This window comes from Alosa alosa, chromosome 14, assembly GCF_017589495.1.
Source record: "Alosa alosa isolate M-15738 ecotype Scorff River chromosome 14, AALO_Geno_1.1, whole genome shotgun sequence".
In the NCBI taxonomy this organism is placed as follows: domain Eukaryota; kingdom Metazoa; phylum Chordata; class Actinopteri; order Clupeiformes; family Clupeidae; genus Alosa; species Alosa alosa.
In genome coordinates, this window is record NC_063202.1 from 14088948 (window position 1) to 14114528 (window position 25581).

The 25581-nt window shown below is 41.7% G+C and overlaps 3 protein-coding genes and 1 long non-coding RNA gene across 6 annotated transcripts; 2 read left to right on the top strand and 2 right to left on the bottom strand.

Annotated features, from left to right (window-relative positions):
- The first annotated feature begins 298 nt into the window (after positions 1-298).
- LOC125307669 (semaphorin-4B-like) lies at positions 299-11510 on the top strand. Of its 2 annotated transcripts, XM_048263731.1 has the most exons (16): positions 299-671; positions 765-803; positions 3488-3925; positions 4141-4301; positions 4420-4482; positions 5217-5315; positions 5554-5665; positions 6102-6218; positions 6537-6673; positions 7076-7251; positions 7440-7590; positions 7903-8113; positions 8608-8723; positions 8938-9095; positions 9290-9378; positions 9576-11510. In XM_048263731.1, the coding sequence occupies exons 3-16, from the start codon at positions 3775-3777 to the stop codon at positions 10289-10291; spliced, it is 2457 nt and encodes an 818-aa protein (XP_048119688.1). In that variant the 5' UTR covers positions 299-671; positions 765-803; positions 3488-3774; the 3' UTR covers positions 10292-11510. The 2 variants fall into 2 exon arrangements, with proteins under 2 accessions (XP_048119688.1, XP_048119687.1); XM_048263730.1 differs by lacking the exon at positions 765-803 and having other exon boundaries at positions 299-764.
- Positions 11463-13837, bottom strand: LOC125307685. The gene is made up of 3 exons (XR_007195753.1): positions 13637-13837; positions 13171-13250; positions 11463-11597 (listed from the first exon to the last, which is right to left on the bottom strand). It is a non-coding gene; the product is annotated as an uncharacterized LOC125307685 (long non-coding RNA).
- On the top strand, positions 11612-22032 carry LOC125307673 (ras and EF-hand domain-containing protein-like). Of its 2 annotated transcripts, XM_048263736.1 has the most exons (17): positions 11612-12723; positions 13261-13342; positions 13513-13605; positions 13846-13943; positions 14212-14262; positions 16545-16626; positions 16830-16900; positions 16996-17095; positions 18323-18393; positions 18489-18588; positions 18812-18904; positions 19126-19270; positions 19509-19590; positions 20098-20212; positions 20697-20810; positions 21331-21407; positions 21669-22032. In XM_048263736.1, exons 1-17 carry the CDS (start codon positions 12179-12181, stop codon positions 21772-21774), a joined length of 2025 nt encoding a protein of 674 aa, XP_048119693.1. In that variant the 5' UTR covers positions 11612-12178; the 3' UTR covers positions 21775-22032. The 2 variants fall into 2 exon arrangements, with proteins under 2 accessions (XP_048119693.1, XP_048119694.1); XM_048263737.1 differs by lacking the exons at positions 16996-17095; positions 18323-18393.
- A 151-nt stretch (positions 22033-22183) lies between these two features.
- LOC125307681 (small EDRK-rich factor 2-like) lies at positions 22184-24913 on the bottom strand. The gene is made up of 3 exons (XM_048263753.1): positions 24772-24913; positions 23857-23962; positions 22184-22595 (listed from the first exon to the last, which is right to left on the bottom strand). Exons 1-3 carry the CDS (start codon positions 24776-24778, stop codon positions 22526-22528), a joined length of 183 nt encoding a protein of 60 aa, XP_048119710.1. The 5' UTR covers positions 24779-24913; the 3' UTR covers positions 22184-22525.
- Positions 24914-25581: the final 668 nt, after the last annotated feature.

Below are 25581 nucleotides of genomic sequence, written 5' to 3' on the forward strand. Positions count from 1 at the left end.
CTGGTACCTATAGGATTTTATAGCTTAAATATGCTGATGTTGTTAGTAGTCTCCACTCCCAGTATGGATTCATTGTTATTAAAATACTATTATGTAACATTGGCCTATTCATATTTTTGAGATAATTTCAGTTTTTGGTTTAATTCCTATGAGATTTGATTGACACACAGATTACACGTGCTGCATCTATTTCTTGAGGGTGTTTTCTTTCTTTGTTCCCCGTGTTTTGACCAAGGTAGCCGCGTCTGCCCTCGTGCGCTCAAAGGCTGGCATTCCTGTGCACTCAACCGGTGGACAGCCTAGTGAAGTTTCAAGGATTATCGCTGATTGGCCTACTCCCTCGGGGTGCTGCCTGTGGCTAGGAGAAGCTTGAGGGGAAATTTGATGTGCATAGACAGGACTAAAGGCTACGGGTTCCAATTTGTAAATACAGGGGGGAAACAGTTGATTATGTATAGGCAACCAGCTTACGAGAGCAGCAACCTATCCAATAATGGAAAGCAAAAATAGTCCCATTTTGTGTACACTTTAAAGTGGAATCTCTGTTTTCAGTATTTGGATTGGCTTCACCGCTGGTATCCATCAGAGCTACCGAGGACGCGTAGCCTTTCTAACCACCAGGGGAGTGGCTTTGGGTGTGAGTCACGCTCGGGTATTGAAGTTTAACAGATGTACGGGAGAAGACTGTAGAACAGCACGACAAATAAACAACTCTGGAGCTAAACAGCACATTTTATCAACCCACTGCAATTTTTCTTTAACAGGTAGGCTACCCTACATTTGATCTGAGACTTACGGAGTAGGTGAGTTGGTTTCCTTGACATTTATCCAAAAATGGTAGGATCATTGCCTTACGATCGTGCCTACTCATTTCAATCGTAGTACCTAGTGGATGCAGACAGAACGCTTGAGGTGTTAGGACTGTTGTTATCAGACATGTTGAGTTTATTTTTAAACACAGTCTTCTTCACACGTGCGCTGGCTCACTCAGATGTTAGGGGGGCTCTTTATAGCCTAGTTGCAAATAAGGAAACTAAAAGTTACGGCAAGCGCAAAACTGTTTATTCTTCACGGGGCTGCTGCAGGCTGGTCTTCCTTCTCTGTATCCATAGTTTGTGCATATTCATAATGTCTTTCTTGTCGCGTCCTCAATGCATTAAATATAACAATAATTATCGTTATTTGGTTTGCCAGGGATTCTAGTGGTGGTGTTAGTACTTAGGTGAGGGGAAGGGGTAGGTCTTCACATCCTCATATGTTTGCATAAGCTGTCATGTCATCAGTTAGAACAACACCTTCCCTCTCCTCACACCCGAGCAGGATTTGCCTACGAGATGATTATCGGTGCAGTGTGGAGTAGTGGAGACATAGTTAAAGTGTTTGTAAAAGGATTTCTGTTCACATTATAGAAATTATGCGCCATTCATTATGCACGTCTGTCACCGCCTACATACCAGATTATTTGTTTTTCATTTTGGCAATGAGAGGATTTTTGGAGGAGATTCAGTCTGTGAACATGGAGGGAAGCAGGAGAAGGAAAGAAAGAGAGAGCGATAGAAAGAGAGAGAGAGAGCGATAGAGAGCATATGTGTGTGTGTGTGTGTGTGTGCGCGTGCGTGTGTGTGTACAGACATAATTGCAATGTAGAGGGGACACTTCAGAGTCCTGCAGATGTCCTCTAGCAATTCACATGTTGCTGCCCATGCCCACGGATCTGCAAAATATGAGCCAGAATATTTGTTCAAATAAACTGCCTGTAGCGCTTCCTTTTCATTTTTCTGCCTTGCTGCTTTTTTCTTTCATCTCTCTGTCACACACACACACACACACACACACACACACACACACACGCACATATTCGCACACGCACACACACACACACACAAAAAAACACGCACACACATACACGCACACACACACACACACACACACACACACACACACACACACACACACACACACACACACACACACACACACAATAGTTTAGGCATGCTGTCTTTTCCCTCTGAAAAGTCTGAGTAATGATAGTCCCAAGGGACGGTGGTCTATTTCCAGTGGCCCGCTGACAGATCATATGGGAATCAGTGTTAAAGTTTTATCAGACTGGAGCTGGGGAGTCCTGTCTCATACTTGTACACACTCATACCAGCATTCACCCAAATACTCGCACAAACACTGACACAAACATCGAGATGTGCTCAGAAGTCCAATTGTCCAGATTGAAACTATGCATCCAAATACATACAGACACAGACACTTTCACACATGCACGCACACAGCACACACACACACACACACACACACACACACACACACACACACACACACAGACAAATATATAAATATATATCCTACACACAGCATTCTCTTGTGTGTACACGAAACTTCTACAGCCATAACATGTCACATCTTTTTATGTATCCTCCTCACTCATGCATAGGCTATGAGGTACGGCTCTTCCAGCCACTAATGTCATGATTAAACTTTAATATTTCCTTTCCAGCCGGAGATGATTCCCACTCCTACCAAAAATATTGTTTCGGAATAGTCAAGAGTTTTTCCCAATTGCTTTAATGTAAATATTGTTTAGGAATAGTCAGTTAGAGTTTTCCTCGATTGCTTTAAAAATGTAAAGTATCAACAACAGCTCCATAGTGTTACTCGGACTACAGTTATTGTCCACATTTTACTGAGAGTAAAGATTACAGTAAAGAGTTGTTATTGTTAAGAGGTTACTAAAAGCATGCTTTCTTTTGTTCTCATGTCACTCAAAGTTATCATTGTCCTGATGTTTGTCAGAATCATCATTGCTTTAATGTACGCGGGCTGATGAGACGACTATTGCTTTAAGTATGTGTCATCATAGGAAGTGGTCAGTGGTATAAAGGTGGAAAGGGCAACCACAGGTCATCTTAAAAATAGCCACGTTAAAGAGAAAACTGCTCTTGTTCCCAGATGGAAGGAACTAGCTGTCTGATTCAGATTTAAAAAACAGATCCTTTAGTGGTGCGTTAATGGCCGACAGTCTCATGGATGATTATGTGTGTGAGTCTCTGTGTGTGTGTACTTATTTGTGCGTCACTCACTGTAACCTGAGTGACCTTTCCATGTCTTGCCAGACTGCTTGCATCAGGCAGTTGAACTCATTCTGAGATCCCTATGTGTGTGTGTGTATGTGTGTGTGTGTGTGTGCGTGTGCGTGTGTGTGCGTGTGTGTGTGCGTGTGTGTGTGTGTGTGTGTGCACATTTGTGTGATGAAAAGAATCTGGAGTTTGTCAAACTTTTTAAGAACCTCTTCCTTTAGGGGATTGTTTATACAGCGCTCCAGAATTGTGTGTGTGTGTGTGTGTGTGTGTGCGTGTGTTTTGATGTGTGGGAGACTGTGACTTCCATCCATTCCCTTAGAGAGCAAGAAACTGAGGGAAAGATATATTTTAATGAAGTCCTTTAGGCTAATGCGCGGGCTGCTGTTTTTCTGTTCTAGGAGAATTGTATCCGAGAGCCGTGTGCTGTCAGAATGCTTGTTGACTGGATCAGTGGATGCCCCTGCACATGCTTGTGACCCCTGAAATGGTTCAGAGAAATGGACGGATGTTCTCAAGTTGGAGACTAACAGCGTCCTTAAAGATGCCTGAAGGCTCACTCTGAATCACCAAACATACACACTCAGACACACACAGACGCTAACACACACACGGAGTAGAAACTTGCCTGATGAATTCCTTTGAGCTCTGGTGTACAAACACTCCAAGCTAGCAGGCGGGAGTTGCCATGCCAACTAAAACTGCCATCCTTGAGTCTTCTGTTGCCATACAGGTAGTAACCATGACATTGCTCCTCCCATGGGCGCTGTCTCTACTGCTGGCCACCATAGCAGTGGCAAGTAATGATGATGTCATTCCTCGCATCAGCTTCCCCTACCGTAAGTAGCAGAATTGTTATTGTTGTTGTTGTTGTGTGTGTTGTAGTGTTTTGGTAGAACATTGTTATGGTAAGGTCCTTTAGTTTCTTGTATATTGTGTGTGGTGATTTACTTATTTTGTTTTAAGCACCTTTCTATTCACAGTTAAGGTTCAATGTTTTTCTCTGTTTTGTTAGTTGCATTTTTTGTAAGATTGTTGTTGTTGTTGTTGACAGACTCTCAGGAGCGAGCTGTCAGACAGTTCTCCCCTGCTGGAGTGTTTAATTACACCTCGCTGCTGCTCAGCCAATCAGATAGCACACTTTACGTGGGTGCCAGAGACATGCTGTTTGCCCTCAACGTCAATGACATCACCTCACACTCTCAACAAAAGGCAGTATGTATGTGTGATTGTGTGGATTTGTGTGTTTGTATTTGTGTGCCAATTGGTATTATTAATTGTTTTAACCCCTTGCGTGTGTGTGTGTGTGTGTGTGTGTGTGCGTTATGTTCAGTTGTCATGGGAAACACCTGAGAAGAAGAGAAAGGAGTGTGGCTTTAAAGGGAAAGACCTGCAGGTGAGTCGAAAGAGGGAGGGAGATCTCTCAACACAGCACTCTCAACTAAGCACTCTCAACACAGCACTCTCAACACAGCCTCCTATGTGACGTTCAGCATCAATAACATAGCATGGCAGAAAAACACAGACGCTCAAGTCAGCAGATCCATTAAGATCAGAAGACTGTGCTACAAAGGGAGATAACAGTAGCCTGGGTGTATTTTTTTGGAATTAAGTAAACAACTGCATTTAAAACTTTCATTTACCACTTCTGAAACAAATGGGTAAGAGTTTAATGAACCTCAGTCAATGAACCTTTTCCAGACCCACTCTCAATTGAGAAGTGTCTGGTGTCAACGTGGCTAAAGCAACAGGCTAACTCAGGTAATTGTGGGAGTAACCTTTGATCTCTAAAAGAACACTGCACTGAGCAGCTATCGTTTCTAAAAGGACGTGTTGTTACCTCCAGGGGTTTGTAGTGCACCCCTCTGATGACTGAGGTTGTTTGTTTGGGCGTGGGCACTCAGTCTCATTCTCCAACTCCCATGTGCACCTCGCCAGAAATCTCTAGCATTGCTACAAGCATATGCTTTGTTTTTCACAAAGTAACACATGCTCTGACCTAGCAGCATGTTGTCGTTCACATAAATCCTACTGACTCAGGCACAGGAGCATCCCCCCTTGTGGTAGCTACTGGTAGCACATGCTATATTTACAGTTTGGAGATCTTGCACTAAGATGTTTTGTTTGCAGAAAGACTGCTTCAACTACATCAAGCTCTTACTGCGTCTGAACGACACACATCTGTACGCGTGTGGAACCTACGCTTTCAGCCCCACCTGTTCTTACATTGTGAGTGAGAATCTCATTCGCTCTCTCTTTCTCAATTTCCTTAGAATGACCTAGCAACTCTTTATGTGTGTCTATGACCTTTGCATGTGTATGATGCCATATATTTTGCTCTGTATGTGTATGTGTGTGTGTGTGTGTGTGTGTGTGTGTGTGTGTAGAATGCAGCTAGTTTTCTAGTTTTTTTATGTGTATGATGCCATATATTTTGCTGTGTGTGTGTGTGTGTGTGTGTTTGTAGAATGCAGCTAGTTTTTCCATGCTGAGGGACGATCAGGGAGAGGTTCTCATGGAGGATGGGCGGAGCCGCTGTCCCTTCAGTCCAGAGTACCAGAACACTGCTGTCATTGCAGGTGCACATAAAAACACACACACACACACACACACACACACACACACACACACACACACACAGAGTGCACTCAGTTTGGTGACATAGACGTGATGTTGATCAATCATCTGTTCGCCACACCCAGAACATAGAGAACGTCCAGAGTGCAGGGCCATAAAGTGAGATGTGAGGTTATGGAGCAAGTCATACAATGTTGTATTTCTCTGGAAATAAACAATTGTCACAAAGGCTTAAAACGCTTTGGCTATAAAGCTATTTGATGTCATAGGGTCACCACCGCTCTAGGTGGGTGGTCATCTATAAGCCTCAGATCTTCCCATAGGTGGTATGCTTTTCGAACGTGACACACACACACACACACACACACACACACACACACACACACACACACACCACACACACACACACTGAATGATAAATGATGTTGTTTGTTGCAGATGGGATGCTGTATACTGGGACTGTGAGTAATTTCCAGGGTAATGAGCCGACCATCTCTAAGAGCCTGGGCACCGGAGCTGCTCTCAAAACCGACAACTCCCTTAACTGGCTGGAAGGTAAACAAGAGAGTGGAGATAACACACATCCCACACACAAGGGCTACAGCAAGGGACAGTCTACAAACTGTTGTCTGCTCTAGAAAAAAAGTATTTCATAGCAAACAAAACATTTTGGTCAGTGGCCTCCTTCAGTTGTTCAAACCAGTGGAAGATAAACACACAGAACTGTGAAACCACACAAAACACAGTATGGAAATACTAATAATTTTCAGTATACGTGGGATCTGAATACATGCAGGGTACTGACGGGTGTTTGTGTGTGTGTGTGTGTGTGTGTGTGTGTGTGTGTGTGTGTGTGTGTGTGTGTGCGTTCAGATCCAGTATTTGTGGGATCTGCATACATGCCGGGTACTGATGAAGACGATGAGATCTACTTCTTCTTCAGTGAAACTGGAACAGAGTTTGATTTCTTTGACAACACCATTGTGTCCCGCATAGCACGTGTCTGTAAGGTAAAGGACACTATGCATGTGTTTGTGTGTGTGTGTGTGTGTGACTGTGTTTGCACATTGTGTTGTACATTGACAGAAGGGTTCAATCCTGACTTCTGTGAATGCTAAAGACCATAATATGTGGATGAATGGACTCTCTGTGTGTGTGTGTGTGTGTGTGTGTTTGTGTGTTTCCATGCTTATGGGAAGTTGCCTACGTATAACGGGAAGGGGATTTGTCTGCTTAGATTTATTGTGTTTATGTTTCTATTTGTGGAATGTGTGCAAATCTCATGAAGAGTTCATTTACTGAGTTCATTTGCATCTATAATTATGAATACTTCTGTGTTTGTGTGGGTACACGCTCACACATATGTGTGTGTGTTTGTGTGTGTGTGTGTGTGTGTGTGTATTTATGTATAGGATGACGAGGGTGGTGAGAGGGTCCTTCAGAAGAAGTGGACGACCTTCCTGAAAGCCCAGCTGCAGTGCTCTCTGCCTGATGATGGCTTTCCTTACAACATCGTGCAGGACGTCTTCATACACACTGCGCCAAGCCGAGAACACACATTGCTCTATGCGGTCTTCACCTCACAGTGGTGTGTATTTGTGTCCATCTTTAACAATGTCCATGTGTGTATGACTATGTACATTTATGTAATGTAAATATGCATGTAAATATGCATCTGAAAAGTGTGTTGTTGACAAGAAAAATTTTTGACACATAACTTTTTGAAGCTCTGGTGACATGAAAGGTCTCCCTCTGTGTGTGTGTGTGTGTGTTTAGGCATAAAGGAGCATGGGGGAGTTCGGCTGTGTGTGTTTTCAGTATGAAGCATGTGGACAATGTATTTAATGGCCGATACCGAGAACTGAACCGAGAAACACAACGTTGGACCACACACACTCAACCTGTTCCAGAACCACGTCCTGGAGCGGTAAGTGCACACACACACACACACACACACACACAGACACACACACACACACACACACACACACACACACACACACACACCTATAATCTGTCTAGATTCTAGAGCTGTAAGGAGACACTCACATTAGTGTATTGTGTATGGCTTTCTACAGATATGGCCATACACACACATTCACACTGATTGTGTTTTCATAATTACCTCTAAAACAAGCATATATGCAGTATGTATATAACGTTAAAGGTAGCTTACATATAGTAAGTATATATACAATAGTCAGAATTTGACTGTCCCTGTTTTTTTTTCTTTCTGTAGTGTGTGAACAGTGCTGTGAGAGAGATGGGGTTTGAGTCATCCCTGCATATGCCTGATAAAGTGCTGAACTTTGTGAAGGACCACTTCCTCATGGATGGAGTGATCCGCAGTGCTCCACTGCTACGCACACAGAGTGTTCGCTACACACAGATTGCAGTGCAGAGAGTCCAGGGCCTGCGGAAGGTCTATGATGTGATGTTTCTGGGAACAGGTGTGTGTTCGTACGGTTTCAGTCACTGTTGGCGGATGCTGCAGTCATTTTTATTTTTAGCAAAAAGACACACTTGTTTAAAAGACATAAGATGCCTAGAAACAGGTCAAACATTAAAAAAAAAAACATGCACTTCATGAAGAAGGCTGGATGCCGAAATACGTCAAGGTGTATATGTTTTTAATCATGTTTTACTTTTCCTGTTTGAGTAAAGTCATTTTAAACTTTTTTTGCATAGACGAGTGCTTTGTCTTTTTTTTTTTTGCTGGATTTGTTCATACATGGATTTATTTTTACTTTGGATTGTTCGATCTTGTTTCATGTGATGTAATAGTAGATTACATGTGTTTCTAAATAGACAATGCACAAAGTTGTGTGTTATGTGATTGGCTCTTAATGATTTATTGACTGAAGTAGCAGTATTGTGCATTATTATTGCAGTATGCCGAGCAGAGATTGGATAATGCTGTTGTGTTGTGTTATGTGTTTGGCAGATGACGGACGACTGCATAAGGCTGTTAGTTGTGCCGACAACATACACATTATTGAAGAGATCACACTGTTTCCAAGGCAACAGCCTATACAACACATTGAATTGGACTCAAGCAAGGTAATGCGCATGTGTCTGTCTGTTGGTGTGGGCTTAAAACTTGTGGAAGTGTGTGTCTGTGTGTGTGTGTGTGTGTGTTTGTGTGTGTTTGTGTGTGTGTGTATGTGAGAGAGAGAGAGACAGAGAGAAACAAAGAGAGACAGAGAGAGGGAGTGAGCGTGATCCAACTATTTCTAACGACTCTGTCTGTGTGTGTGTGTGTGTGTGTGTGTAGGGTGTGTTGTTTGTGTCCTCCTACTCGGCCGTTCTGCAGCTGAGTGTGAGTAACTGCTCGGCTCACCGGACCTGTGGGGAGTGTGTGTTGGCGCGAGACCCGTACTGCGCCTGGGCCGGAACACGCTGTGCTGACCTCACACACACCGCGCCACAGGGGTGAGCCCTACAACTGAAACTCAATTATGCACACTCTCCCTCTCAAACACACACACACACAATAAACAGAGACACAGACACACATTTACCCACACAGTAGTCATTTTAGTTTTTACTCAACTATTACAATAAATGGAAAATTCTTGTAACCCTTGAGTGTAATTCACACATCTGTATCTCTCTTTCCTACCCAGGCAATGGCAGCAGGACATTGAAAATGCAGACCCATCCTTGTTGTGTAAGATCACAGCCACCCCACGCTCTGCAAAGTCACAGAGCCTCGGTGAGTCACACACGCAAACACACACACACACACACACACACACACACACACACACACACACACACACCCACACATAAAAAATTTCCCTTGGGATGAATAAAGTATCTTATCTGTCTATCTATCTCTCTATCTATAAATACATTTAACGTCCAGTTTGATATATGTTAGTATATGTGTGTGTGTTTGAATTTTTTCAGACATGTCTGCATGTCAGGTGGTCGTTGTACCTGCCAACACCTTCCGCGTTCTTCCATGCAAGCTACGGTCTAACCATGCATACAGGACATGGTCATACAGCCCCAGCACGCCTCACTTTCTGTTTCCTGGTCCAGAGGGTGGGCTAGTGGTTGGCGGCATAGAGGGGGCTGAAAGAGTCTACTCATGCTGGGCAGAGGAACGTGGTTTTCAGCAACTCCTGGCCAATTACTGTGTGAGGGCGGAGCCACGAGTCCAGAGACCCACTCCTATTGGTCGACCAAGAGCACCACATCCCTTGGAGGAGGAGTCAGTTATTCTGCCCGATCGGTCTCACTCACCGTGGGCGACTGCAAAGACCTACCGCGCAGAGCTGATCGCAGTGTGTGTGCTCCTGTGTGTGTGTGTGCTGTGCTTCGGCGTGTGCGTGGTGTACGGCCGGGCAAGGGTGCCACCCACACAGCAACAGAAGCCGAGGATTGTGGGTAAATCAACCGAGAGTTTGCCACTGAATGGGGGCTCCATCCCGACCACTCCATCTGAACTCAAGGGCTATCAGACACTGGAGGAGAACTACTGCGCGCACACGCACACACACTCTCACACGCCCACTCACCCACAGCCGCACACAGAGACACAGACTCACGGAGACAACTCTGCCATCTGTCCTAGGCCTCGTGTCAGACTGGGATCTGAGATTCAAGACTCCATAGTGTAGACACACACACACACACACACACACACACACACACACATACACACACATGCATACAAAGACACACAGATTTTCACACACAGTTAATGTGAAGATGATATTCAGAAACACTCTAAGACGACTTGTCAGAACTGAGTGTAGTCCTTAACCACCACCATGTCTCACTTGTTTGTTTACCTGTGTGGTTTTACCTCGTCATTTTACTGTGAGCAAAACCCTGATAAGCAGACTTCCATTACAGAGACTGGACATCACTATCCCTCTGAGCTTTACTGTAATGTGTTCTCATCTTAATGACCGGTCTGATCTTTTTAGAGGCCACAGGTATCTTCCTCAGCAGACTAACCATTGAGGTTCTAACACCAGTTAGATCTGACCTTCCCTTGCAAAATGACCAGAAGTGCATCTTAACCCTTAAAGGAGGGAATGTTGAGAAATGAACGTTCTAAAGAATATCTGGGTTCATTGAATTCAACATAGAATTTTAGAACCTTCAATTGTTGCGGAACTTAGAATGTTCAAAAACCTACACCTTTAAAACGCACACATTCTGTGTTGTGATATATATGACCTTCCATATCATCTTGAGATTATTTTGTGAGACTGTTAAATATGGCACAACATTCTGTTAGTAATAATTTGCACTGGCTTCTGACAAAGACCTTTTGACTCACCACTGAATGTATGTGTACTAGAAGAGTATTAACAAGCTGTTATTTTAATGTGACGCTCACAGATTAGGTCTTTGGAAGTAGTTTTTTTTATATCTGTTCACAGTCCCTCCACTGAAGACAGAAGAAAACAGGGGGTTCTGTTTCAGAGTTTTATAATATTGTTTTCAGTGTAAGTTGAAAATCTACTGTAAGAAATTACTCAGAAGGATTCTATATTGAGTTTTACTCTTATAATTTGGTTTATACTGTGTGCCTAACTACCAAACTTCCTGTTATTGCTCCCAAAAACATTTTACTTCCTCTTTTTTCCCTACTCTTCATCCGTTCATCTTTTTTTATTTTTTGCTCTGAGTCTCTATCATCCACAGACTCACGTGCAGACTCACCTACACATAGTCTTGGTGTTTACTTTGAGTCAATTGAGTGTGTGTTTGTGTGGATTGTACTGTAAGTTCTGAGCCATACTGACATATTACTTTTGCTTGTTCTTCACTGTTTTTGCACTTTATTTGGTTTATTACATCCAATGAAAATGTTTTGGAACATTACTACATGAAGTGGAGTCACTTTTTGTGATATGTAGGGAGACATCCATATTCATCCTTATATCCTCTTTCTTCATCTCAACACTCTCCCTGATGAAGAAATACACAATCAGTCCAGTGTAATGACAAACAACAATGAAACAGTAAATAGTAAACACCTCATTGTAAACTCATCTCAATAGCCTATTTGCAACATGAGTGAAGAGTTGTGTTGTCATGGGAAGTAGAGTTTTGCCTGTCTGTCTACCCAATGCTTGTCAGTATTACCGTACGTTTTTGCATGGAGAGACACCTTTCCAGACGAATTTGTATATTATGACCATGTTCATACATGGACACATATCATCATTGTTTAGAGTAGCCATTAAGGCTGGCGCAAACGTATCTATTTACAGAAAGAGATTTGCATGGATGTCAATCCTACAGGATGCTCTTTAACCTATATAGGCTAATGCTGTTCTTTTAAAGAGCCCTACACTCACTTGAAATGTACTCATGAGAAATTGACATGGCATGTTTAACATCTGTTTTAATCTGTGAAAATATGAGAAACGAAACCAAGATTGTTTGCACCTCCGAAGTCGCGAACAATAGGCCTACAGTAGGTGTTCTACAGTAGGTGTTCATGTTACATTAAAAAAGGAGAAATGCAACAACACTGCTATTAGAATATGATTGCAAATTGGGCCTATCAAAATACGTTTCTCGCAGGGCTGCACAAGCACCCTATCAAAACCAATGTTAATGACGCGCTGAGCAGGTGTGTCTGTAGTGAAAGCACCTGCGTCACTCTTTTCTGCGGTGGCCACACATGCCGTATAGTGTTCTTTTTAAAAATAATCGCAGTTTTCTGGAAGGGTGTTCTATTTCAAGTAGTTCTCACAATTTGTATTTATTTATTTTACGTTAATTGCACACAAATCATGAGCAACCCGAATCAGCGACGTTTGTCCGCGAGTGGGATGAACAATGAATCGGAGCTTTTAAATAACACTGATATTTGCTCTTTGTTAAACCAACTAAACACTAAGGACAGGTTATTGGCCGACAGCGACACAGCAGATGAGAACGATTCGGCGAATGCTACCAACATTTCAGATGAAGTAAACGACGGGTTGACCTTCGTAAAAAGGCCTATTAAGCCCAAACATCGCGGTCTGATTGACTGGAGAGAATTTGAGGATTCCCTGGATTGTGACGAAGACTTCTTGGGATGGTGTGTATATCGTTAGCCTTTGTAGGCCCACTCATGTTTAAGATGAGAAGTCTGTTAAGAGGCAATGTGTGACTGAGAGGCGCAAGGTGTGTTTTATAGAAAGCATTCAGGTTAATTCAGGCTACACAAAGACCATTCATGCTACTACACCATGATGCAGGCCTAATGCCTACTGTCTTGTGACCCCATGAGTTAACTCGCTAATTGTTCACAAACTCAGTTAATGAATGTTGTGCAAACTGCTCTGTTGTAGGCCTATGAAATTCCATTCAGAGCTGTCAAAGGTAATCAGAAGTTTTTCCATGTAGCCTTTTGTCCATGGACAGAAATATCACTGTGTGTCTGTCCTGGGTCATTATAAAGGGTAGGGGTGGAAATGGAATATGGACAAGTATCAAGAAGCAACACATGGACACGTTTGAAGAAGACTATGGACAAGCAACACACCCCAGCATAACGATGAGATTTCTTCTGCTCATTCGTAGCATTTTAGATGAGTCTTGATGCTGTGTAAGATGCACGTTTGTCTGCCGATAGGCAGAGAGAGAGGAGATCTGGTCAGATGAGAGATTTGGAGGATTTACTACAACAACAGCTGCTCCTTAAAGCACAAGAGGAGGTGAGATACATTTTGTATATGTAAATGGAGTGATGGCAAGCTCAACATAAGGAAGTGTTCTAAAAATACTGGTTACATAATCTTTAACAGTTATGGAGCATTTACAATAGTAGACTATGCAATGTTATGCCTGTTGTGTGTGTATGTGCATGTGTCTACACACTTTACAGAAACAGCAGCAGGAAACCTGTATAGTTTATATGAAGACCAAGCATAAAGGAGAGCTGTCAGATTCACATGCTGAAATAACTGCCCTAAGACAGGTATGGCTGGCTTTAATGCACAATTACTCACCCCGTTGTTGTTGTTGTTGTTGTTCCCTAATCTCTCACCTAAGGCGGAATACAGAGTCAAGTCCCATGATAGTTGAACCAGAGTACTATTTGTCGGCCTCTACTCCTCTTGCCTCTTGGCCGTTATGAACACCCAGTGCTTTGTGATGGATCCTCTGAACACATCCTTAGTTAGAGTTTTTTTCACTCCGTCCTTTTGGTTACTCACAGGAGAATGAGCAGCTGAGGACTGCACTGCTGAAGGCGCAGACAGAGGTCACCCGCATACAGACCCAGCTGGACAAACTCAAGCAGGAGCTCATGGCCCAGCAAGTTTCCTCTTTTTATAGTGTCACAGTCTGGTTTCTGTGCTGTGGGTCAACTAAAATAAGCATTAACTCAATGATAAAATCAGTTTTTGCACCCTCTAGTGGACAGTTTAAAGTTACTCTCTATACAAAGAATCCTTTCAATCACCATTGCTTTCTGCCATGTTGCAAATATTTTCCAAATAGTGGTATGAGTTTATAGATGAGGTGTTTACTGTGTGATTGCTGTTTGTCATCATGCTGTACTGATGGTGTATTCCTTCTCCAGGGAGAGTGTTGAGATGAAGGAGAAAACGCCTCCATATGCCCTGATGGAACAGTAAGTCTCCACACCCTCTCATGCTGTCAGGAGCTTGCAATAAGGGTGTTCCATACATATCACAATGTTAAGACCCAATCTCAAACTGGAAAATCATGGAGAACTGCAACCGCTTTTAACTCCTCCATTCTAATGTCTTGCAATTATCCTGTTTAAACCAGATGAGACTATTCTAATGGATCTGTGTAGAGTGTGTTGTTGTTGCGGTTGTTGTTGTCTCTGTCCCTATATGTGTGGTTGTATATCTTGTATTTGAGGGCCAAGCAGAGAAGCTGCGAAGGCACCCATTGTGTTTCTACGTTTTCCTATTATTATTATTCCGCCATTGAAGTCAATGGCAGCCCATAGAACCGTCTGGTCAAAAGTTGTGAAATTTGGCACACTGATTGTGACAGTCCAATAATTAATTGAACAAAGTTTCCTGCCGGCACCTTGAGTGCTCTAGCGCCACCAACAGGCCAAAGTTGGATGCGCATTCACGCACGTAACTTTTGACCCCTATGCCCAATTGTCAAAAATGAGGTATCGTTGGAATCCTTAGACCAAGCCGAGTTCAACGCACCCTATGACGTTAATTTCCTCCATGATGGATTTTCCGCCATATTGGATTTTATCGAAAGTGAAACTAAAGTTTCACTTCTCACATAGTTTGTCCGATTTTCACGAAACTTAGTACATATGATCTTCAGACCAAGCCGCACAAAAGTTATCCCTTTTCGTCTTCGGAACTAAAACGGTCCTCCCGTAACAGCCAATCGACATTTGTGGCGAAGCCGCCAAACAGGAAATGAGCTCATATCTCCGCAACCATTTCATGTATCATAACCAAACTTAGTACGTGGACTCATGACCCCATCTGGAGGATGTTCAAAAACTTTGGTGACCTTTCACCTCTAGGGGGCGCCGCAATTAGGAAAAATGCGTTTTGGCCTGTAGCTGCTGTTGTGTTTGGAATTAAAATGTACTAGTGGGGTCTTTTAATACTATTGGAGGTCCATAGGCTGACCCAAGACAAATTGTGATGTCATCGTAATTGATTCTGCCGCCATTTTGAATTAAATCAAAAACACCAAAAAGTTTTCACAGGTCACAAAGTTTGTCCGATTTTCCCGAAACTTGGTGCAGATGATCTTCAGACCAAGCCTCAAAAAAGTTATCCCTTTTTGTCTTCAAATCTAAAACCGTTCGCCTGTAACAGCTAATTAAAATTGTCAGCAAAGCCGCCAAACAGGAAGTGAAGTGATATCTCAGCAAGGTTGTGCTCAGGACCCAATTAGGAGGAGGCTCAAGAAATTTGGTACATTTTGACCACAGTGTGGCGCTATAATCACAGGAAGTAGGCTCATATCTCAGCAATGCTTTCACATATAGAAACCAAACTTGATATATGGACTTAGGACCCCATCCTGAGGACACACAATACATTTGGTGACCTTTGTCCACTAGGGGGGCGATAGAGATACAGGAAATTAGCTCATATCTCAGCAATGCCATTACATATCGAAACCAAACTTGGTATATGGACTCGGGACCCAATCCTGAGGACGTACAATACATTTGGTGTAATTTGACCACTAGGGGCGCTATAATTAGGAAGACTTTTTCGCATCGACACCAAACTTGGTACGTTGATTCGTGAACACATCCTAAGGACCCACAATTAATTTGGTGTGCTTTGACCACAAGGGGTGCTATAATTATCAACACTTTCACCGATTTAAACCAAACTTGGTATGTGGACTTAGGAGTACATCTTGAGGACACACAATAAATTCGGTGACCTTCGAATCCAGTCCAGTCCAATCCAATTCAATCCAATCAAGTCCACTCCAATCCAATCTAACGCAACACAGTCAAGTCCAGTTTAGTCCAATCCAATCCCAACTCCTGCTTAACTGCTTGGCCCCCTCATTGCTGCTTGCAGTTATATTTGTATTTGTTATTTGCTCAGCTGGTTCTGTCACTGTTCTGGATTTGTGGACAGTGTATAGTGACTGTGTCTGTCCTTATCTGTGTAGATGTACGTTTTCTATGTGTATTTGTATGCCATTCTGTTTTCTAGCTCACCTGCTTAGGAACTATGATGAGCAATTTTACATTCCATATTTTATACTGATGTTCATGAATGTGTACCGTCCTTATCAAATAAACAAAATAATCTAAATACTTTCAACCATGTATTCACACATGTCAAAGGCAAACATAAAATCTTCCTCTCTTCCCACTTCCCATCCCATCTCATCCCCTTTCCCACATCATCTTCTCTCTGTTCTCTCTGACAGGATAATGGGCAGGTCATCACCCATAGGATTGAAATCTCATCTGGAGAGTGTCCCCATTGGTCATTGGTCAACCTGTAGAATGGTACCTTTCCCCAAACGTTTGTGTAAACAAAATGCATTTTAAAAGTCAATAGTTCCATGCAAATCAAGACACAGATGTACGGAGTTGCACTTAAAATTACTTTCTTTGGAATTGTTAATTTATGTGGACGCATAAAAGCACAGCATGATGGAGGTGTTTGTATGTTTGTGTGAATGTTAATAACTCCATTTGCCTACATGCAGTCATCAAGAAGATGTGACAAAATCCCTGGAAGTTTCATGCCCACCCAAAAACAGATTTTGTTCTTAAATAGGTGAAGTATTTCAAGATTTAGGGGTCCTTTACCTGCAAACATATACTGGATGCATGTCCTCACCTACTGTCTGTTGCTCTCCCCATCCGTCTTAGTGGCCTGTCAGACAGTGAGTCTGTGCTGGATCCTCTAAGCTATGATGATCTGAAGGAGAGCGACAGGGAGTCAGCGCTGGAATCGGGTCAGGACCCAACAGTATGCGCACTCTGTTTCAGGTGGTCGGGCAAGGCACAAGCAACACAAACTTCACTGATCCCATTCTGAGGGAGAGGGACGAATGCTGATAAAAATGCATTTAAAAGTCAATGGTTCCATGCAAATCAAGACACAGATGTAATGTGTTCACAGAGTTGCACTTATGACTTTCCTACTTTTGCATTGTTAATTCATGTGGACTCATTCAAGACCAGACCCGGCAGCAGACACCAATTCACAGATGAGCATTACATTTTTCCAAGGGGGGCACAAATTGATCCACTGTTCCCTGTTGTGGAAACTTAAATTGATCATGTTAGTTTAAGATAGGCTATTAAAAGACACTGGGGCTACAATGTCTAGGCCCTACTTGTCCACAATGTCTACTCGTCTACAATGTACCCAAGTAGCCTAACTGTATCTAAGCAACATAACCTATTGTTGTATAATGGTGTGGCCTGTGCGCAAGGATGGGATGAGAGAAGGCGAGACAGACATTCTATGTTTAGAACTGAGATCTGCATGGAGAGAAGTGGCGTGCTGTTGAGACTGGAGAGAGTCATATTCAAAATAGTGTCAGAAAATAAATCCACAGACAAAAGCCAAGTCCTTGTTCATTTGTTAACTAATTTCAGATAGAGGGAAAGGAAGTTAGCTCTGAAGTTAGGTATAATTCGGCAACCCTGTGTTCTTCGACTAGTTTAGAAGACTAAACAGGAAAGGTTACTGCTACCAAACAAAGCCAGAAACTACTACTACTAACTACTAGGCTATATGAGACATAGCCAACCTGCCGATTAGTCCTATATTTGTCATCAGATGACTGTGGTTACTTAGTGCAGAGTAAACTGCCACTAAATGGTTTTAGCCTCCTCTCCGTAAAGGTGATAAGCCATTAACGCTTAGCTAATGTTCATATAGGCCTAGGCTATGAAATAATACAGATTTTACAAGTTTTATTTGCCAATTGCTATATTGACAAACCCATATTAGGTTTGTGTTCAAAATCAATTAATTTTTGTTCAGGAATTTTATGCAGAACTGTAGGGTCTAGGAAGTGGGATTGGTTGGTACAGCCAAGCTCGTCCAGGGCAGGCACAGGTGACTTCCAGGACGGGCCAGGCCCCCCAATGCCCTTCCATGACACTGGGACTGATAAAAGCACAGCATGATGGAGGTGTTTGTATGTTTATGTGAATGTTAATAACTCCATTTGCCTACATGCAGTCATCAAGAAGATGTGACAAAATCCCTGGAAGTTTCATGCCCACCCAAAAACGGATTTTGTTCTTAAATAGGTGAAGTATTTCAAGATTTAGGGGTCCTTTACCTGCAAACATATACTGGATGCATGTCCTCACCTACTGTCTGTTGCTCTCCCCATCCCTCTTAGTGGCCTGTCAGACAGTGAGTCTGTGCTGGATCCTCTAAGCTGTGATGATCTGAAGGAGAGCGACCGAGAGTCAGCACTGGAATCGGGTCAGGACACAACAGTATGTGCACTCTGTTTCTGAAACTCGGGTGGTCGAGCAAGGCACAAGCAACACAAACTTCACTGATCCTATTCTGAGGAAGGACAAATGTTGATAAACATGACATTACTTCTTTGTAACTACTGTCAATATGGATAAAGACATCTGCACAATGAACACATTTAACTGCATGTTTGTTTGCCCAATTAATGTTTAAAGGCAACTTATATTGAATGGCATTTAGGGGCTGGAGACTACTTTGGAGACTACTGAATCTTCCAGTGGCAGTTCTGGTGGGCTGTACCAACATAAACCACGACCTGGTCTTCCACTCCAGGTGAGACAGGACTTGATTAATCTTGTCTGTGCGTGTCTGTCCTTCCATCTATCCTTCTATCTATCCTTCTGTCATATTTAGGCTATAGGTTCTAAATTGTTCTCGAAGTGACATGCAAACAATGTTGTCACAGACTCACATCACATTTATGACACTTGAAGTCAATATTATGTGATAATCATCATCACATGAATGTGTGTGTGTGTGTGTGTGTGTTATAGCCAGGAGGTGTGCCATCATGTGAGGATGAGAGGAGCGAACCCACGTACCGGTTGGTTCTGGCAGGAGATTTGGGCTCTGGGAAGTCCAGCTTTCTCCTGCGCCTCAGTCAACATCAGTTCAAAGAGAACATGCGCTCCACCGTTGGTAAAACAATTACACATACCAACATCTATTTACATAAACACACACGTTTCCTATACATGCCCAGCCACAAAGGACATGCTATGCTATTCACTTTCCTTTGGCACCATTAAATCCATACTGAAGATATTGGAGAGTCATATTCTCTTCGTGATTTATAGCATAGTTGACTTAGTTATCATGTCAGACATTTCTCGTTACCTTTATCACCTTTTCGCTCTCACACACACCCCCTGTGTAGGAGTTGACTGCCAGATAAAACGCATGCTTGTGGATGGCAAGAGGACGGCTTTGCAAATATGGGACACTGCAGGCCAGGAAAGGTACTTGCAACTGCTGTGGCTACCTCTGTGACAGGACTCGACTAGTATTAATTTTGCAGACACTGTTATACAAAGTGACTTACATATGTCAACTATATTACAAGTTTTTTTCAATTACTATATTACATGCAACTTGGGAATAAGTGCCTTGCTCAAGGGCACATCGGTGGAAGCCGGGAATTGAACCCACAACTTTTTTAGGCTACTGCACGCTAGCCCAGTTCCTTAACCAATACACTACCACCACCCTAGTATAGGCATGGTTGTTTTGTCAAGGGGTCAAAAAACAAAGCTTATGTAGATAACAACTCCATAAGTTTGAGCTGAAGAGCTTGTTCGGGTGTGCTTTTGAGACTTATGTCACAGACCTCCCATGCTCTCATAAGACTCTGCTGTTTTGGTATGTATGTAATGTACACTGTGAACTCTCCATAAAGACCGTTGTTTTTTTTACCCTTACAGAGATTTCCAGCTGAAGCGACTTGTTTGTTTGCTTTGTTTCTGTAGGTTCCAGAGTATTTCTAGATCATACTTCCGGAAGGCCGATGGAATTCTTCTACTATATGACATCACCTCTGAAAAGAGCTTCCTTAATATCACCCAGTGGTTAGAGCAAATTGAGGTAATGACAGACAGTTATCTCAAACTGGTTTGAAATCAGCTGATGTTGAAAACTGGGCAATTTAATTTGGACATACAGATTTGCTAATAGATTAAGAATACTGACATATTGATTGCAGTGCTGTTGGATAACTACTTTGAAGGGTTGTGCAAAATTCCAGAATTGAATTGAAACTGGCTCTTAAATTCCAATTCAGTTCTTGAATTTCACTTGCATTTCAATTGAGGTAAAAAAAAAACAGGAAGCAGAATTGCAATTCGAATTTTGCACAACCCTGCTACTTTGAGTCTCGGGACGTTCACAGGTAAACTGTAGAGTATACAGTCAAAAATACTCTCTCCTTTTGTGTCAAGCACAGAAATGGGATAAGTCCTTTACATGACTTTAAACACTGTAGCCGTACAACCACGACCTGCTGTACAGTTAGTACACACATTTAATAGAAAAGACCAGAAATGTCCCTTTTTTTGTTCCTACCTTTCAGGCCTGCACTACCAGCCCTGTGCCCATGTGTCTGGTGGGGAATAAGGCCGACCTACGAGGTAAAGTGACCAGCAATCTGTGTGTGAGCTCTGCCTGTGGGGTGCGTCTGGCTACGGTAAGACTACGTCTGTTTCTGGAAACAACTGGGGAAATACGGCTATATTAGCTTATTCTTAAAAACCACTTAGCTATTCAAGGCTACATTTTCCTGCCTTTGGTAGTTTTAAAAAGTGTCTACCTTAAGGTGAAACTGTTACCGCCCCGATCTCAAATAGTGGAGGAAAGATGTGTTGAGTGAGCCAAGGCTGACCTGTGGGTCCAGTATAAGACCCAGTCAAATAGGACAATGAATTATAATGTGTTCATGTCAGTGCAGCACATGAATGAGCAAGAGAAATATTGGGGACAACAGTGCCATTGGCGAGTGGACATTGACCTTGTTAGGCTACTTGGCCCATGTTTGCCCATTTTTGAAACAAAGTACAGTAATTTCCTGTGTATTAGCTGCATTGTGTGTAAACCGCAGGACAGTGTTTTATGCAAGTAAAAAAAAAAACAAATCCATGAATAAACCGTGGCTAATAGTTGGAAAATTACAGTAGTGCAATAGAGTACTTTTTTTTGTTATTTCTCAGACATGCGGAGCCCTCTTCTTTGAGACCAGTGCCAAAGATGGAACTAATGTTGTGGAGGCTGTGCTGCACCTAGCAAGGTAACACCCACAGGCCTACACAAGGACAGTTAGAATTGCATGCTTAGTTTGTCATTATGAAGTTTCACTGCACCTTTATTTTCCACTCTGTGTAGAAATGAACCTTCACCAAGACTCCTCAAAACATTTTCCCCTTACAACTAGCCACATTATGACATCAGAGAAAGTTGATCTTGAAGAATGACAAACTTTGACACAATTACTGTTGGGTTTCAGAACACATGTTCATATTATCATACTATATGGATTGTGTGTTTGTAGGGAGGTGAGGAAGACTGGGTGTGTGCTGACTGAGTCCACTGTGCAGCTGTCCAGCCTTGGTGGCAGAGGTCCTACTGCAGGCAACTGTTGCTGGGCCTTGGCCTGACCTTATATCTCTGGACTCACTTCAGCCCATGTTAATATATTTCTAAACTAAATGAATGACCTAATAAATGTTTTACTTAGATAAGTTCCCTCATGTCAATGTGGATTTTTGTTTTTTTGTTTGTTTTGTTGAAGCTAACACACTCCTAACACACCTGTAAAATATGTACATACCGTTTAAAAATGCACAGTATGTACATATTTTATGTACAAAGCATGTCTTAATGTCTTTACTTAATAAACTGCTAATCTAAGTTGACTAAATTTGTATTTTCTAATACTGAAATGTATCAAAGCAGCAAGCAACCTATAACCAGATAAAAGATTATCAGAATGAAACCATGCAAGATTGAAGCGATTAGGATGTTACTGTTAGATTTAGGCTAAACAATCAAATGAACAGCGAGATCTGAATTAGAAAGCCTATACTTTATTTGACTGGATACATATTGATACAAAAAAATCTTTGTGTACGCAGTTATACATTAGTTCTACCACCAGTATTTTGCTCAAAGGATCCATTGCCAGATGTAGATGACAAGAACTCAAAAAAAAAAAAAAAAAAGGGGGGGGATTTAGTTCACCAGAGGGTGGAGAAATATTGACGGGGCAAGCCTGGTTTGGTTTGAGGACTTAGCCTACTCTTTAAGAGCCGGGTCATGATGGGAATCCATTGTCGTGACAAGAGTTTCAGACTGAAGTTGTGGTTTTTTTCCTTGAATAGGTGTTGTAGCTGCCCCCTCCTGCTGTGGCTACTTCCCTTGGCCACCAGCCTTGTCCTTAGCCGCTGCCTTTTGCTTCTGCTGCATTATCTCTGCATCTCTGGGGAAAAAAAAAAAAAAAAAATATATATATATATATATATATATATATATATATATATATATATATATATATATATATATATATATATATATATATAAAAAAAAAAAAAAACACACACACACAGGTTAGAACTGAGTAGATGCAGCCGATAAAGAGCCATGCCATAAACCTTTCAATTTTATAACATTCCCTGTGATGCTTTTGTAAAGTCTGCAGGGATTTTTAATTGAAGGGAGAAACAAGCCTTGCCTTGGTTTCTCATGATTATCATACATCCTCTGAAAACCCTACAGGAAAAAAGTAGGCTGATTTTGCAGTTGCGCTTATATTTTGATAGCCAATCATGCATGTAAGATTTATTATCCGGTATCTTCCAGGGGTGAGTTCAAGGCAGACAAAATGCAAAGCATTTGATTCAACACAACCAGTGATGCGTTCCTCAGTGCCACAAGAACTAATTGTTGTTGTTTGATTTTCGTTTTCTGACCGCAGGGGGTGGGGGATGGTTTTTGTGTGTTTTGTTTTTTACACCATTTGACACAAACTGTCATACATTGTGGAAGTCATTCTTTATGTCTGAATGATATAAATGGTGCTAATACAAAATTGATCACTAAAAAAAAAAAAAACAGTGATGCGTTGAACTCTGTTGTTCGCGCAAGCACAATTGAGAAGTGTCAAGCCATTGTTTGCTTTCTTTTCTCATTTTTTCAGAGCCTGTTGAAATTGTTGTAAAGGTTTTATTTTATTTTCAACTCTTGCATTTTTAATAGGTGGTTTGTAAACTGTTGCTGATACGACAACACCAACAAACCCACCAAACAAGAGAAAACTACTTCAGGAAAGTAAAGAAATGTAATTTCTACCTGGCATTTGCTCATATGATAATGATTAGCTGTTCACTTGCTGTTACAGTACATCTTTAACTCAATTTAACCTTTAACTTAAATACAGACACAATACAGGAATGTGTCTGCTATTGCCTTCGCTTAAATCTGGCTGTTGTGTTTTCATGTTGGCCAATTGCTCTGTCATATTATAACTATAATCAAAATTTACCGTCTTCACTAAGAATTGAATGTCACAAAAATTGAGGGTAAAGACAGTGCTAGGTATATGTATGTGTGATATATATATATATATATATATACACACACACACACACACATACCTAGCACTGTCTTTACCCTCAATTTTTAAAACTTGACATTTTTATAATAGTATACTGTTTTGTGAGACATGTGGGTGTGTATGATACCTTAGCTTGCGGGCAGCTGCTGACAGCCCGTCGTCCGGGCGCTTTCCCTTGGCCGCATCATTCTTTTTGGCATTTTTCGCACGGGCAAGCTCGCGCTGGTTTCCCCCTGAAAAGACAAGAGTTGCATTATGACTACAAAGAGTGTGTGGTACAGAGTAAAAATGGTCAATTTGCACATATTAAACAATTCAGATGGTCCAATTCATGATTCGACTCCAAATGTATGCGCATGTCAAAAAAAGTGGCATTTGCAACAACAGGATTACTTATGATAAATCAGAGCTGGAAACATCAAGAGCCAACGTGGCAATGGGGGCGCCAGAGAGCGCGCGCATGACAATAACAAACCTCAACAATAGTGGAACTGCAAAAGATTTGCTAGACGTCGTAACACAATCTTAGAGTTTACTGCTGTCTCAAGTGTGATCAACATAAAATCAATAAATAACTACATAAATGTCTGCCGTCACGTCGTATCGGAATCTTTATATAGACAAAAGCAAACGTCGTTAGTTATATGACGTTATACTAGCCTGCTAGCGATTGCATGCTTGTTTTGCACTAGTATAAGGTTAACGTTATGCCATGGGATTTAAGAGATTAATTAATTTACAGTGAATATTACTGAATCAGAGTGTCAATACAGATCTATTTTTTCATTACGTGACATTGTAACAGCTCTACAGGCAGATATTGTGCAAAAGGCATCGAACGCTGGTTATTAGCTGACGTTAGATAGCTATCACTAAACCAGCTGGCTAGCTATCTTTTCAACATAGCTTCCTTTCCTTTCATGGTGTCGAAGTGATGTGTTAGCTAGCAGCACAGCATTTACCAACATTGGTTGTTTTTCGGTTAAATACTACAAACCAACAAAAACGTATGCCTCAAATAAGGCTAAAAATGGATACCTACTCGTCATACTTATTATGGAGCGTTTCTCGAAGTCCAAATGCTAATACCACGACCGTGGACCAGGACCACCTCCCCGACAAACCTACGGCGATCTTTTTTTTTTTCCTTTAAGGAAGTCTCGTCAGAAACACCGTGCAGCTGCGTGCTTACGTCAGACTGTAGATTTACAAGTGGGTGGTGCTTTTTAGACAGGGCAAAACCGGGCAAACCCTAAACCTACAACGATCCGATTAAGGTCACAACCAAACCTTTATCAATTGAGATCCTATTACTTTTATGCGTAGAATCCATTTCTGCTTGAGGCATTTTTGTATCACCCATAGTTAATTAGATAATTTCTATAGGCTATTTTAATATATGAGCGGATAGGCCTATACATATATTTCAAACACATGTATTGATAATTTGGCTGTAGGTAGACAGAGCCATGTCTTCTGGTCTCCGTTTCTCGAGGTCACAGAAATGTGTGAGCCTAAAAGTTTATCGAAAGTCGAAACAATGGCAAGATAAATGCATGTGCACCATAAACGGCGTAATAATATGGTCCAATTAAATATTGGAGTTGGTGACTTTTTTGGTGTAAGAGTATTAAGATGTTGAACAAAAAACATGGACTGAAGTTTCTGGGATTTCTTAATGAAAAAAAGATGGAGTTCTCATAAATCCACAATTCACAAATCCCTCCTCGCAAATTAGTTCATGAAATTGCAAGCATATTAACTTTCACAAATAGCCTATTACCAGATATCTAGACTAATCAAGTAAAAGAATATTAATATTCTCCTTCAAAGTCAAAGTCAAAGTCAAAGT

Bases quoted from the DNA above. Each gene is read 5' to 3' on its own strand.
- LOC125307669 (XM_048263730.1), top strand. From the start codon at position 3,775: ATGCCAACTAAAACTGCCATCCTTGAGTCTTCTGTTGCCATACAGGTA. The intron at 3,926-4,140 runs GTAAGTAGCAGA...TGTTGTTGACAG, and splicing joins TCGCATCAGCTTCCCCTACC to ACTCTCAGGAGCGAGCTGTC. The intron at 9,379-9,575 runs GTGAGTCACACA...GAATTTTTTCAG, and splicing joins TGCAAAGTCACAGAGCCTCG to ACATGTCTGCATGTCAGGTG.
- LOC125307673 (XM_048263736.1), top strand. From the start codon at position 12,179: ATGATTGCAAATTGGGCCTATCAAAATACGTTTCTCGCAGGGCTGCAC. The intron at 20,213-20,696 runs GTAATGACAGAC...CCTACCTTTCAG, and splicing joins AGTGGTTAGAGCAAATTGAG to GCCTGCACTACCAGCCCTGT. The intron at 20,811-21,330 runs GTAAGACTACGT...GTTATTTCTCAG, and splicing joins GTGGGGTGCGTCTGGCTACG to ACATGCGGAGCCCTCTTCTT.
- LOC125307681 (XM_048263753.1), bottom strand. The intron at 22,596-23,856 runs GTATCATACACA...TTTTTTCCCCAG, and splicing joins GCAGCTGCCCGCAAGCTAAG to AGATGCAGAGATAATGCAGC.